This window comes from Triturus cristatus, chromosome 3_2, assembly GCF_964204655.1.
Source record: "Triturus cristatus chromosome 3_2, aTriCri1.1, whole genome shotgun sequence".
NCBI classification, from domain to species: domain Eukaryota; kingdom Metazoa; phylum Chordata; class Amphibia; order Caudata; family Salamandridae; genus Triturus; species Triturus cristatus.
In genome coordinates this window covers 1031690061-1031705913 of record NC_140584.1, presented here as the reverse complement: position 1 = coordinate 1031705913, position 15853 = coordinate 1031690061, and the positions used below count along the sequence as shown (strand labels likewise).

General features: G+C 44.4%; 1 protein-coding gene across 2 annotated transcripts in view; it reads left to right on the top strand.

Moving 5' to 3' along the window:
- The window catches only part of STX1A (syntaxin 1A), a 912703-nt gene that overhangs the window by 502362 nt on the left and 394488 nt on the right, over nt 1-15853 (top strand). For both annotated transcript variants that reach the window (XR_014980056.1, XM_085649675.1), the window contains exon 4: nt 5625-5699. Coding sequence is in view for 1 of the 2 variants with exons in the window: in XM_085649675.1 (XP_085505801.1) it covers nt 5625-5699 (75 nt within the window). In the remaining variant the exon portion in view is untranslated. The remainder of the gene's footprint in view (nt 1-5624; nt 5700-15853) is intronic.

Here is a 15853-nt window from a genome sequence, read left to right as displayed (position 1 = left end):
TTAAACGATTGCTATTATAATTTACATTAACTTTTATTTAAGTATTAATTATTTGAAAAAATTAAAAGCCATTGTTATTTGTAATATCAATACATCTAAGTCACGTAAATACAACACATATTGCATTACAAATGCTATAGGTGTCACATTTGCAACAGTTAAAACTATTGACATTTTACATGAGAAAGCTAGTAATTTCAATATTTTCAATACCAACACATAAATAAAAAAATTAGTCAATTTACAATACAAAAAGCTCAAACTTTCCTAATGCGAGACCTATTGCATTGCAAATGCTTGTTTCCTGTGCATTCAGTGTTTTTTGTGGATGCACAATTTTCTGATCAGCACAAAAAATATTTGTTGTTGCAGAGTATACCGCTGTGCTGAGAGCTGGGTTATTTCACAAGCTCTCACATGGTCCAAATATACTGTGTTGCGTCATTATGTTTGTAAAATGTGCACTAAAATACATTACTTTTCTGCCAACTCACTATGTGAATGGAGACTGTTTTCCCTTCCTTTGACCTCGGTGAAATGACCCCTGCGGCCCGTCTCTGTCCTCGTGTTTACATTTTTCTGGCCTTTGGCAGATTTCAAAGTTTCACCAGAGCTTGGGACGACCATTGTTTTCAGGCTCCCACCCATCCTGGTAATTTCTTCTTCCCCCTCACAAGGGCCTGTGCATTTGCTCAATCCTCCCCATCTTCTGCAGCCATCTGCAGTTGCTGTTTTAAAAGGAGAACTTGTCTCCCTTACTGTTTTTGCCGCATCACTGAAGCAAACTCAGACCCACCGCCCCCCCCCCCTGTGTCTCCATGGATGCTGGACAAGATTCAGGCGCGGTTTTAAACTTTTACTGGCTGGGCAAGCGTTACAGCGGTTTGAGCCCTATCTTTCTTTCTCCTTTAGCTTGTGTAACATAGACCTGGTGTAACCCAGTTCAGTACGCTGTTGTGCATCATTCGTGAAATTCCCGCTAACCGCTTACATAGGTGAGTTAATAATCCGGCTGCTAATATGTGTAACTTGCATGTCAGGGCTTCAAACGCCATCCGAGTTTCCTTACCCTTTGTCCCCCTTGATTAACTGTATAACAAGAGATAATGTTAGGCACACATTTCATTTGAAGCAGCTCGGATTAATTCTACAACTCCGGTACACGTCCACCCAAAGGTGTTCAGATTTATTTTAGTGGCACAATGCAACAGCAATTCACTGCATGTTCTAAAGGTAAGTTTGTTGTTGATAAGATGTCCCATATGTGTTGAAAGGAAGTGCCATTTCCTCGCAGCCTGTTCTCGGATGAATACAATGTGCTCTTACCAGCCAGTTATACAAGAATAACACTTTAAATAAATACTTCTCAATGCAGTTCGATCATATGCCCTTGCGTCCTTGCGTAATGTAACTGAAGCTCTCGTTACGCGCCCCAAAACCTTCATGTCTAGTTCAGGCTATATAAAACTGTAAAAAAAAAAAATACTTCCACGTTAAAGAACACTAGATGTTGGAGCACACAGGATAATGTGCTGCATAGCTAAAAACGAATAAGGTCCCAAAGGCGAGACCGATCGCATTGCAAATGCTTGTTTAAAATGCATTGGGAGAAATACATTAAGTGAAATACCAACTCCTAGACTCAATTTCCTCTTCCCACCCAAGCAGCTCCCTCCTAAGACTAACTTCCACCAGAGGTCTGTCACTGGCTCTCAACTGGGGATTTCTTTTGGCAAGCTCCAAATCAGCTCCCTCCTGCGACTAACTTCCACCAGAGGTCTGTCACTGGCTCTCCACTGGGGATTTCATTTGTCAAGCTCTAAATCAGCTCCCTCCTAAGACTAACTTCCACCAGAGGTCTGTCACTGGCTCTCCACTGGGGATTTATTTTGGCAAGCTCCAAATCAGCTCCCTCCTAAGACTAACGTCCACCAGAGGTCTGTCACTGGCTCTCAACTGGGGATTTCTTTTTGCAAGCTCCAAATCAGCTCCCTCCTAAGACTAACTTCCACCAGAGGTCTGTCACTGGCTCTCCACTGGGGATTTCTTTTGGCAAGCTCCAAATCAGCTCCCTCCTAAGACTAACTTCCACCAGAGGTCTGTCACTGGCTCTCAACTGGGGATTTCTTTTGGCAAGCTCTAAATAAGCTCCCTCCTAAGACTAACTTCCACCAGAGGTCTGTCACTGGCTCTCAACTGGTTATATCTTTTGGCAAGCTCTAAATAAGCTCCCTCCTAAGACTAACTTCCACCAGAGGTCTGTCACTGGCTCTCAACTGGGGATTTCTTTTGGCAAGCTCTAAAAAAGCTCCCTCCTAAGACTAACTTCCACCAGAGGTCTGTCACTGGCTCTCAACTGGGGATATATTTTGGCAAGCTCTAAATAAGCTCCCTCCTAAGACTAACTTCCACCAGAGGTCTGTCACTAGCTCTCAACTGGGGATTTCTTTTGGCAAGCTCTAAATAAGCTCCCTCCTAAGACTAACTTCCACCAGAGGTTTGTCACTGGCTCTCCACTGGGGATTTCTTTTGGCAAGCTCAAAATAAGCTCCCTACTAAGACTAACTTCCACCAGAGGTCTGTCACTGGCTCTCAACTGGGGATATCTTTTGGCAAGGTCCAAATCAACTCCCTCCTAAGACTAACTTCCACCAGAGGTCTGTCATTGGCTCTCAACTAGGGATATCTTTTGGCAAGGTCCAAATCGGCTCCCTCCTAAGACTAACTTCCACCAGAGGTCTGTCACTGGCTCTCAACTGGGGATATCTTTTGGCAAGCTCTAAATAAGCTCCTTCCTAAAACTAACTTCCACCAGAGGTCTGTCACTGGCTCTCCACTGGGGATTTCTTTTGGCAAGCTCTAAATGAGCTCCCTCCTAAGACTAACTTCCACCAGAGGTCTGTCACTGGCTCTCAACTGGGAATATCTTTTGGCAAGCTCCAAATCAACTCCCTCCTAAGACTAACTTCCACCAGAGGTCTGCCATTGGCTCTCAACTAGGGATATCTTTTGGCAAGGTCCAAATCAGCTCCCTCCTAAGACTAACTTCCACCAGAGGTCTGTCACTGGCTCTCAACTGGGGATATCTTTTGGCAAGCTCTAAATAAGCTCCTTCCTAAAACTAACTTCCACCAGAGGTCTGTCACTGGCTCTCCACTGGGGATTTCTTTTGGCATGGTCCAAAGCAGCTCCCTCCTAAGACTAACTACCACCAGAGGTCTGTCACTGGCTCTCAACTGGGGATTTCTTTTGGCAAGCTCTAAATCAGCTCCCTCCTAAGACTAACTTCCACCAGAGGTCTGTCACTGGCTCTCAACTGGGAATATCTTTTGGCAAGGTCCAAAGCAGCTCCCTCCTAAGACTAACTTCCACCAGAGGTCTGTCACTGGCTCTCAACTGGGGATATCTTTTGGCAAGCTCCAAAGCAGCTCCCTCCTAAGACTAACTTCTACCAGAGGTCTGTCACTGGCTCTCCACTGGGGATTTCTTTTGGCAAGCTCTAAATGAGCTCCCTCATAAGACTAACTTCCACCAGAGGTCTGTCACTGGCTCTCAACTGGGGATTTCTTTTGGCAAGCTCCAAATCAGCTCCCTCCTAAGACTAACTTCCACCAGAGGTCTGTCACTGGCTCTCAACTGGGGATATCTTTTGGCAAGCTCCAAAGCAGCTCCCTCCTAAGACTAACTTCCACCAGAGGTCTGTCACTGGCTCTCAACTGGGGATTTTTTTTGGCAAACTCTAAATAAACTCCCTCCTGCAACTAACTTCCACCAGAGGTCTGTCACTGGCTCTCAACTGGGGATTTCTTTTGGCAAGCTCTAAATAAGCTCCCTCCTAAGACTAACTTCCACCAGAGGTCTGTCACTGGCTCTCAACTGGTTATATCTTTTGGCAAGCTCTAAATAAGCTCCCTCCTAAGACTAACTTCCACCAGAGGTCTGTCACTGGCTCTCAACTGGGGATTTCTTTTTGCAAGCTCTAAATAAGCTCCCTCCTAAGACTAACTTCCACCAGAGGTCTGTCACTGGCTCTCAACTGGGGATATCTTTTGGCAAGCTCTAAATAAGCTCCCTCCTAAGACGAACTTCCACCAGAGGTCTGTCACTGACTCTCAACTGGGGATTTCTTTTGGCAAGCTCTAAATAAGCTCCCTCCTAAGTCTAACTTCCACCAGAGGTCTGTCACTGGCTCTCCATTGGGGATTTCTTTTGGCAAGCTCTAAATCAGCTCCCTCCTAAGACTAACTTCCACCAGAGGTCTGTCACTGGCTCTCAACTGGGGATTTCTTTTGGCAAGCTCTAAATCAGCTCCCTCCTAAGACTAACTTCCACCAGAGGTCTGTCACTGGCTCTCCACTGGGGATTTCTTTTGGCAAGCTCTAAATGAGCTCCCTCCTAAGACTAACTTCCACCAGAGGTCTGTCACTGGCTCTCCACTGGGGATTTCTTTTGGCAAGCTCAAAATAAGCTCCCTACTAAGACTAACTTCCACCAGAGGTCTGTCACTGGCTCTCAACTGGGGATATCTTTTGGCAAGGTCCAAATCAACTCCCTCCTAAGACTAACTTCCACCAGAGGTCTGTCATTGGCTCTCAACTAGGGATATCTTTTGGCAAGGTCCAAATCAGCTCCCTCCTAAGACTAACTTCCACCAGAGGTCTGTCACTGGCTCTCAACTGGGGATATCTTTTGGCAAGCTCTAAATAAGCTCCTTCCTAAAACTAACTTCCACCAGAGGTCTGTCACTGGCTCTCAACTGGGGATATCTTTTGGCAAGCTCTAAATAAGCTCCTTCCTAAAACTAACTTCCACCAGAGGTCTGTCACTGGCTCTCCACTGGGGATTTCTTTTGGTAAGCTCTAAATAAGCTCCCTCCTAAGACTAACTTCCACCAAAGGTCTGTCACCGGCTCTCCACTGGGGATTTCTTTTGGCAAGCTCCAAAGCAGCTCCCTCCTAAGACTAACTTCCACCAAAGGTCTGTCACTGGCTCTCCACTGGGGATTTCTTTTGGCAAGGTTCAAATCAGCTCCCTCCTAAGACTAACGTCCACCAAAGGTCTGTCACTGGCTCTCAACTGGGGATATCTTTTGGCAAGGTTCAAATCAGCTCCCTCCTAAGACTAACTTCTACCAGAGGGCCTCTGTCACTGGCTCTCCACTGGGCTTTTCTGCATGACTACTTTGGAGTTAAATCTGGCTCTTTAGAAATGACTTTAAATTCTCTAGTATTACTGCTGCAAAGTTAACTTGTGGTAAATTTTAAATAACAGTCATTAAGTAATGACTTAGTTTGACCTCAAAAGGGACGAATAATTCATCGCTGTTGAACTAGAGAAAGGGGTGTGTTAGAAATGGCCTCATTTTATAGAAAATGTGGGATATGCTGTATTATGCTCAAACAATGAACATTAGTAGAGGTTCACCTCATGACATGCGTGTGTGGATGGACTAAAGGAAGCACAGGAATGCCAGATGTGCATAGTACACCGCATTGATCATCTAGCTGTGCCGCGCTTCTGATGGGATCAAATGAAAGAGAACCTTAAAGTGGTGTTGAGCAGTATCAGACGCTTAGAGATGTCTGCCAACTTCTAATTTTCTGGTGCTATTCTGTCTCTTGCAGAAACCAAAGGGGAGCTGGAGGAGCTTATGTCTGACATCAAGAAGACTGCGAACAAAGTGCGAACTAAGTTAAAGAGTGAGTACCTGCAAAGCCGATTTGGAAGTCACATGGATTCAATTGTACTACTCAGGTTGACTATTCAAACAGGACACACCTAAACTATATTTTTCTTACTTATAAATATCCATACTAGAAAACACATTTAATTAACCTCAGAATGAACAAAGAAGTGAGACCGATCTCTGTCTTAGCCACTCAACCTTCTGAGCTATGTTGTCAATGTAATGCTTCTTCCGAGTGTGCATTTCAAATTCAGCCCCGTATGTACACACAATTAGATATCGTGAATTTCGTGTTAATTGTGCTTTTGCCAACGCTTCTCCGTCGTGGTGACTCATGGAGAAATGTGTTTTGTCACTAAACTGTTGGAAGAGTAATGTTGCGCAGCAAAAGCGGTTGCAAACACTGTTGCCACATGTTAATAAGCCATTTGGGGCCATATGTAGGAAGCCTAAGACCGGTCGGTAACGGCCGATTTTCGGTAAATATACCGTTACCGACCGGTATTTAGGCTTGTGCTATGTAGGGGGATCATTTCATGATTAGGTAATTTACCGAATCGATAAAATTACCGATTCGGTAATTTTACCGATTCGGTAAATACCGATTCTAAAATACCGACACTTACCGATTCGGTATTTTTCTACCTACATTACATTTACCGATTCATAAATACGAATCGGTAAAATTCGGTATTTAAGAATCGGTAAATGTAATTTACCTACATATGGCCCTTAGGGCCATATGTAGGAAGCCTAATACCGGTCGGTAACGGCCGATTTTCGGTAAATATACCGTTACCGACCGGTATTTAGGCTTGTGCTATTTAGGGGGATCATTTCATGATTCGGTAATTTACCGAATTGGTAAAGTTACCGATTCGGTAATTTTACCGATTCGGTAAATACCGATTCTAAAATACCGACACTTACCGATTCGGTATTTTTCTACCTACATTACATTTACCGATTCATAAATACCGAATCGGTAAAATTCGGTATTTAAGAATCGGTAAATGTAATTTACCTACATATGGCCCTAAGTGTGGGAAAAATGTGAATTTGGTGTACAAACTGTAATAAGATGCTCATATAGCTGACACGTGTATGGCATGTGGCTCCTTGCGAGCATTAGATTGGCATTCTGTTTGAGGCTCCACCTTCCAACCGTCTTCATCGTGTTTGCAAGGGTCTAGACTGGTCAGTTGGAGCTGAGGCGGTGATAAAAGAAGGTGTTCGTTGCGGCGGTTTCTCTTTCACAAATAAACAATGGTTCTGGTGGTGAAGAGCTTTATTCTCTAATGAGGGACTGGACAAACTGTGCTGGGGAGTTCTTATAGCACCATCGCCTAAAATGGAATCCACCCAGACCTTCTCATTCTTTGCGACGCTCCGGTCAGATGTGACTGTCTTGTAGTGTTAGGAGCTAATGCTAATCCAGTTCTCAGTTTATATCCCGTTGAGGTAGGATTGTTAATTGTTCGCGTTAGTGAGAGTATTTTGTCAATGCAAACCCTGCCATTGTGAATGAACTGTGATAACTGGTGCACTCTTCGGTGGAGTAAGATGTCTTTCCTCCTTTTCTGCTCCTTCCACAGTTAAAGGTCAAAATTATATTGACATTTACACACTAGCGTTAACCTGTTTTCCTCAATTGAGGGCGTGTTCCTGGCATAAATGGCCATTTTTACGTTTTGTCGAAGACCTATTGTCTCTAAAAAACATAAAAATATGTGTATAAAATGGACTTAGAGTCAATGAGTCAGTCGCTTGCTTGATAGGATGTCTTTCAGATCTGTCGCTCCGTTCCATTTCCCTACTTCTTATTTGATGACTTTCCTCCCTATTTTTTGTTTGTCCCACTGATGCAGCATTTGTTCTTTATTGTGTTCATGTCTTCTGTCCTGCCACCGCTTGCATTGAGGGAGCTACTTTTAGGGCGAGCCTAGACAGACTAGTCAGGATGATCTGTTTGTCCCACTGTAAAATCTGTTTAGGGACTATGTTTCCCTTTCTCTAAGAGTATTAGAGAAAGGGAAACGTAGTCCTTTCAGGCCTCACACAGGCAATAACACAGTCTAGGTCTGTGAGGGGGGCGCCTTCATTTCGATGTTTCCTTGCTTTAGTACTCTTTGCTGCCCTCATGTGGCAATTGCAAGAACTGAGCATGTGTATAGAAAACCCACTATATTTCTTAGCAGTGAGAATATGTAATGCCAGTCTCTACACCGGAGCTGCACGGTACGAAGGCGAGAAGTAAACATTCACTAATGGCCTCAGTTGTGCCCCCCACGGATCTGCTGTGGCAGGAGCTGGGTCAGCAGAAAGACAGGCCCGCACACCAAAGAGAGCAAACAAGGCTCTAAGTTGAGAACATTGTCTTTCTGGGGTGCCTAGGGGCTTACACACATCCAGTTGCAGGATCAGACAACTGATGGAAGCAGGGGCTGGGATACCTTTAACTTAACAGAAATAATTTTTTGGGGGGTTGCACCATTTACCGGTTTCAATAGCCTGTCTTTAGAGGCTGTGCAAGAGCGCCGGGTCGGGCACCAACCAGCCTATGAGTGGACTTCCCATTAATATGATGAAAGAGGCTGTGAGGTAATGTCTTTTGCTTTCTCGCCCGATGTGCGCCGGGTATGCCTAAACGTAGGTCCCGGGCTCACTTTGCCACTGGATTCAAGCTATTCTGACTGAAGAGGGGTGAAACCCCGAAATCGGTCCTAGGATGCTTGTTTCCGGCCCAGGGAGGACCTGGCTTAGCAGTTCGGGCTGGACTGTTCCCATGAGGCACATGGTCAAGACAGATTTGCATATGGCCAGGTCTAAACTGGGGTGGCATGGTGAGAAAACGAATGATGGTTTAACCCAGATCTCTTGACTGGGGGAGAATGATTTGATTTGTTCTGCATTCCGTCCATCAATTGTGTGTCTTTTGTGAGGTAATAGTAAGCATACATTCTCCTGAGATGCCACTACTATGCATCAAGAAAACATATACATAAACACGGGGCTGAACTGTAGTTCCATGAAGAGATCTGGACATGGATATATATAGAAATATGAAAAAAAAAAACATTCCACTCAGGAATACTTTAAATTGTCAGAACAGCTAGACGTGGGTGGAGGTGCGTTGTGTGTGGGGCAATCGCTGAACTTACCTGACGCTGTGCACGACTCCTGGCATTTCTTCTTTCGGGACGGTAACGCTGTGGTCTCCCCTGCCGCCATCACTATCGCTGCCGCTGTGGGGGGGGGGACTACAGCCCCCAGAGTCCTTGGTGGCACTTCCTGGTCCCGCCTACCAGCGCGCCCGGAGGCACTTAAATTCGAGAAGCTCCCTCGGTGGAGCGGGGGCAATCGCTGAACTTACCTGACGCTGTGCACGACTCCTGGCATTTCTTCTTTCGGGACGGTAACGCTGTGGTCTCCCCTGCCGCCATCACTATCGCTGGCCGCTGTGGGGGGGGACTACAGCCCCCAGGGTCCTTGGTGGCACTTCCTGGTCCCGCCTACCAGCGCGCCCGGAGGCGCTTAAATTCGAGAGGCTCCCTCGGTGGAGCGGGGGCAATCGCTGAACTTACCTGACGCTGTGCACGACTCATGGCATTTCTTCTTTCGGGACGGTAACGCTGTGGTCTCCCCTGCCGCCATCACTATCGCTGGCCGCTGTGGGGGGGGACTACAGCCCCCAGAGTCCTTGGTGGCACTTCCTGGTCCCGCCTACCAGCGCGCCCGGAGGCGCCTAAATTCGAGAGGCTCCCTCCGCGTCGCGGGACGCGCGCGGGCGGCGCCGGGCTAAGCCCGGGCTAAGCCCGGGCAAAGGGCGGGCCCTCTGTGGCCCTCAGAGGCCTGAAGAGACTGGACTGGGCCAGAGACTCTGCATGTGCAAGTATCATTGTTAACATCACTTTCAGTTTAAAGATCGTTGTGTACTTAGTTGTCGTACTGCGCGTTCAATTGGTAACTCCCCGCTTGTAATTAGTGACCAACTGTATCGTCACCTGATGGCAAAGGGTAATAACGCGAGTACACTGCAAGGGGCAGGCACCTGGGATAATTATCTAATTAAAAAGGTTACTCTAATTAACTCTGCTCAAAGAGCCTCCCTGGGAAAGGATGCTCACATCATCTTATCTGAGGAGTTGGCTTCCACCCCTGTAGATATACACACCTCAAGTGATCCTATTGTCAATGTAGGTAATTCTGTACTGACATTAGCACAAGTGCATGATAATATACATGTACCTCAACTAGCCAACCCCAAGGCGGACGCCGATTTAGACTTGCCATCTGTAAAGTCGGCACGTAAATTCAAAAAAGCTCTTCGGAGACATAGGGGGAATGTAATTCAAAATAAAGTATTAGCCACCAAACACAATAGAGTTTTGTCCATGGGGGGCATAGGATCTGAGATACCCTTATCGACCAATCCTATTACTCCCACTGGAGATCATCTAGACTTACCTAACTCTGGGGTTGTAGAGGAGGTGGAGGATGCGGGTGTACTTTTGGGCAGCCCTCGCTTGGATCATCCCTTCAGTTCGCCTGACATAGATGGTGAGTTGTTGCCAAGTTTATCTATTAGTAGCGATGGAGGGGGCTCATCGTATTGTCCGGGTTTTTCTCCTGCGTCTTTTTCTTCCCCTTCCCTAAAGAACACATCCTTACACAAACTTGATTATAAGCAAAGAGGGGGAGGATCATTGTTAAAGCCACAAAGAGAAAATCCTACGAGGACCTCATATCCAACCTTGAGGACCGCAAGAGATCTTACAATCCCCTGTGAGGTCACTCGAAATGCCATCAATGAGGGGGACCTTCTAGGAAAAATTGAGTTTTTGATTAAACTTTCTATGAAACCCCTCTTTGAAAAAATTACGAGAATTAATATGCATTTGGATTTGATCGAGAAGAAAGTAGACAAAAATTCATCCTCATTTTCCGGTCTGGTACGTAATTTAGGTAATATGAACCCTAGCAAAGCCCCTGTAAAAGTACTGACAGTGTCATCATCTATTCCATCATGCCCTGCGGCTACCCTTAAACCTACTCAGAGTAGACAAATCTTATCTTGTCCTTCTCAACTTGAGGTGCCAACCGCCCCCTTGCCAACTTCAAAGATTGTCAAGAGGACGGAATCTTTTAGTAAAATAGGAGATTCAAAAATAGTTAACTCGACCCAGGAAGAGAAAATTGAATTCTCTCAACACAAGGCAATCAAAGCCAATAAGGATAGGGAGGAAGGTAATACTAGTAATAAAACTAGGTATCCCCATAGCATTGTAGATTTACCCCCGGAAGCTGCCCCATACGTGATTGTTATGGTGGGTGTCCCGGAGCTTCCTCTTGTAAACAAGGAAGATCATCAAGCTCTAAGGAACAAAGTTATTTTTTGGCGGAGTAATAACAGACCTCTGCCCGCCCACATTAACGGGGAAATCTTACATGTTAGGCACTGCAACTGGGTGGGGGCTCGCCCCAAAGATAAATCAGGTGACGTGATCATTATAAATTTTAAAGATCACAGAGCCGTTAGGCATATTGGGGACTGGTTTGTCTCAAGTAGTAATGATTCCATCTCCACCTATTATCTAAATTATTTCTATCCTTATCCTTTAGCCCAAAGTTGTAAGAACTATGAGACAAGAAGGTACCCGATGAGTAGGCCTGTTTATACGTGTTACGACCCCAGCTGGACCCCATCGTGGCAATCAGTTAATCTACCCAATTCCTATCCTAGGCACCATTTTCCCCTTATCAGAGGTTCGAATTACGGTGATAACCCCCTACGGGCCACTAGAGGCACGGCTCCGACTTTCCACAATATACCAACTTATAATCGTTTTGAGGCCTTTATGGACCTTGACTGTGTGGATTGACACGAGAAGGCCTCTTGTGACAGATCATTGCTAGCCTTAGGGGGGCATGCTAATATTCTTAGTGACAACATTAACGTGCATAGGTCCTTGATTTCTATTGAGGGCTGCTCACAAACTCAAATAGTTCTCAATGTGTCTAAAATCGACATTGGGAAAAACTGCTGTGAGGCAGGAAGTAAATCTGATGCCAAGATTGAGGGTAAAAATGAAGGCTTCCGCCTCAAGCATATTGGAAAGGTTATGGTTAAGGATCACCTATGTGAAGACCAGGTTAATGAAATAAGGAAAACCTGCACACTCCTCTTCTGGAATGTGGCAGGATTAAAGGAGAAAATTTTAAATCCTTCCTGGGAAACTGTTACAGTAGGGCATAATATACTGTCCTTTCAGGAAACCTGGTCTATAGATCCAGTTTATTTTAATGGGTATAGAAGTTTTGTTACCCCGGCAGAGGGAAGCCAGCATGGAAGAGCTAAGGGGGGTCTACTTACCCTGGTATCAAATCAGCTCAATTGCGCCAAGATTCAGTTTACGCCCAAAACTAGTTTTTATCAACTAATCACCCTAAGAAACAAGAAGGGGTTTAGTATTGTTCTTATAAATCTCTATAACAACATTCCTAGGAAAGAAATCCCTAGCATCTTAATAATGCTGCGGGAGGATATACAACATGAAACAGATAAAATTGGCAGGGATTTTATGATTTTATGGGGAGGGGATTTTAACTGTAAACTCTGCCCTAGGGGACCTCAGGGCATTTGCGGTTTATCAACAGAACAGGACATAAATCCATCTCACTTTAATCATTCCTTGCTTGGGGACTTACTAAATGACATACTGTTCATGTATGATTTGGGCTTTGTAAATGAAATTGCACAGGTACCTACACCTTTTGTGCCCACATTTATTGGTAGAGGAGCTTACTCCACAATTGACTTTATTATCGCCTCAAATAATTGTAAACATAAGATTCTTGAATCCAATATTTTGGAATTACCAATTAGTGATCATCTGCCCCAAATAATGGAGGTTGAAAATTGTTTTAATCTGCACGAAGATGTACCCATTGTGCGTACTGTTCCTGATGTACTTTTAGGTAGACAGAATGGGTATAACTTAAAGTGGAGTAAGGTGGTCCCGGAAATGTTTTTGGGTACGCTGGTGAATGCCTGCCCAGATAGCTTCTCCATCTGTTTGGACCAAGAATCTAATAGTGAGATGATAATTGAGCATTTTAACATAATAGCTTCCACAATAAAGGACAACCTGTGGGTGGAGGTAAGGAAGAGGACTAAGGGTAATAAAAGCTGGTTTGATAATGATTGTACCCGGTCCCTTACTGACCTTAAATGTGCAATTCACAGGACACCTCGTAATCCCTCAGAAGTGAGAGACTGTAGGAAAAAATATAACGTAGCTCTAAAGAATAGGAAAAATGCCATTAAAAAAGAGGCCCTGGTAGCCCTATGTTAAGCATCACAATTAAAGGATGCATCTGCATTCTGGAGGGCCGTAAATACCCCATTCCTCTACGATAATTCTAAAGCACGTATAGAGATTGCTATTGCAGAGGAGGGTTGGGTGGAGCATTTTTTCATCCCTTTACAAATCACACGACATATGCCATGTTATAGATTCTCCAGTAAGGGCCATTGAGGATGTAGGGAATGAACGACTCGTAGTGACCTTGGAGGAAGTCATTGCGGGCTTGAAGGCAATGAAGGGTGGCAAGGCGGCAGGGCCGGATGGGATCCCTGTAGACCTGTTTAAGGCAAACCTTGAGGTCTGGGGTCCATTGCTGGTGCAGCTCTTTAATGCTGCACTAGCAGGGGGCCTAAATCCGTCTTGGCTCACCTCGATCATTGTACCCATTTTCAAGAAGGGAGATAGACAAAGCTGTGCTTGTTACAGACCTATCTCCCTCCTGGACTCATCCATAAAAATCCTGGGGAAAATTGTCCTGGCAAGATTACAAAGCTGGACTGAGGAAAATGATTTAATGAGTGATTTGCAGTATGGATTCCAAAAGGGCATCGGCACAATCGAACAATGCCTAAATCTAATGATCCTCCAATCTAAATATACAAGGATTAAAGGCGAACGTTTGTACTTTACGTTCGTGGACCTTTCCTCGGCTTTCGATTGTGTATCTCATGTCAAATTATGGGCAATTTTGAAAGAAATGGGTGTGGAAGACCCCATCATCTGCTTTCTTAAAGACTTATATTCTGGGGCCACGGCTTCGGTCCGTTATGGTTACGGGGGGTCAGTGCACCAGAAGATTTGTGGTGGGTCGGGGTGTCCGCCAGGGCTGTGTCCTGGCCCCCTTCCTATTTTTGCTTCACATAAATGGTCTGGAGCGCCACTTATTGCAGGAGTGTGTGGACTTGCCCAAGGTTGGGAGGAGGTCTGTTCCTGCGCTCCTGTATGCGGACGATGCGGTCCTGATGGCCCGCACCCCTATGGCACTGCAAAATCTGGTTAACTCTTTTAAGAACTTTATGTCTAGTCTTGATTTGAAAGTTAATTGTAACAAAACCTTTTCCATGTACTGTGGAAATGGGCCTCGAAAGCAGAAAAAAAGGATGTTTTTGAACAATGTTCCCTTGGAAGTTGTCCCTACTTTTTCATATTTGGAGTTTTGTTCCATGACACTGGGGTATGGTCTAGTGCGGTCAAGGCCAGAACCTTGTTGTTCCAAAAAACTATAATGGCCTTGAAAAATTGTATTAAAAAACTGGGTAAGAAACCAGCAAAGGAAATTTTAACAATATATAAAGCTACTTGTATCTCGGTAGCTATGTATGGGTCGGCCCTTTGGGGGTATTCCAACATCGACTTAATCCAAAAAGTTGAGAATAGGTTTTTGAGGTATATTCTGACTGTCCCCCAAAGTGTTGCTACATACATAAGCCACATTGAATTGGGTTTATCGTATATTTCTGACATTATTAGAATTCAACCCATACTTTTGTGGCACAGGGTATGGACTACCAGGGAGTGCGTCATGAACCGGACCATCCTACGGGACGTATTAACCCTGGACAATGTTGGCAGATCTGACTGGCTAAATTATGTTAAAAACTTTATGGTTAATATTGGATGCCAGCATTTTTATGAAGACCCACTCTCAATGGTCAACATACCTAGAAACCTACTGTTTAAGTTATGTATGGAATACCTCGAGGACAAAAGAAGACAAGAGGAAGAGAAGAAAAATTCAGTAACCCTGCACCTCTGTGTGTCAACCCATTCTAAAGTACAGCCTTATTTAACCCTGCCGTTGTCTAATCATGATCAATTTCTTTTGACTCCCTTTAGGTTGAATATTCTGTTTAGACTCCTGACTTTCCCAGTAACGAATTTATGGTCGCGTAATCTCCCCATGTTTCCATGTGATGAATCCTCACTCCAATCTGATATCCATATTTTATTCTTCTGTAAATTTTATTCCTTACCTCGTAGGCAGTTGATTATACCACTTCTTAAAGAAATGAATTTAAATCAATGTCGTCCAGCTTTTTTAGAATTCCAACGAATGGAAACTGTCCTATCTGTGACCGTACTTTTAAGTTTTTTTAAAATTGTTTTTAAACTTCGGAAAATGATTGGGCTGGGATGAATTATAATATGTCCCGTCGTTTTTCTATTTTTAACATTATCCTTGTGTAAATCTGTATTCTGATGTTGTAGCTTTCATAGTTTTTGTTTTTTAAACCGAATAAAGTATTTTTGAACTTGAAATTGATTTATTCAATTTTAGCAGAAATTTCGGAGGTAAAAAAACAGCTTTCATTTTGTCCTTGGAATGCACTGCGACCTTGCATCATATCTTGCTGTGCTGTGGTTTCAGAGAATTATGTAGGAAGCGCGTCCTCAGTCTCACCCTGGGTCAAATAAAAGTAAGCACATGCACAACGTTGTCTCCATCTCATGTTCTGATGACGTAGGTCACCCCAGAGATTTAAATGTGTGTAGCACAGGATTTTAATTTGCAGGCTTTAAAACACGCCTTTAATTCATAGGCCACCACTCTTCGAAATAATTGTCTCCCTTCTTTTGCCACTTTTCAACTTTAGAATTAACCCAACTTTTTCATTCCACTTAAAGCCCAGGGTCACCCATCCCCATACCATTCTAAGCATTGTGTCTGTCGATCACACACGCACTCCAACTATGTCCGTTTCTCGTTTCCTATCGCACTCGGTTCTTTTGTGTCAAGTCTACTCGTCTGTTTGGCTTTCTTTTCCATTTTGTTTATTTTGCAGTTTCCCCTTGTCTTCCC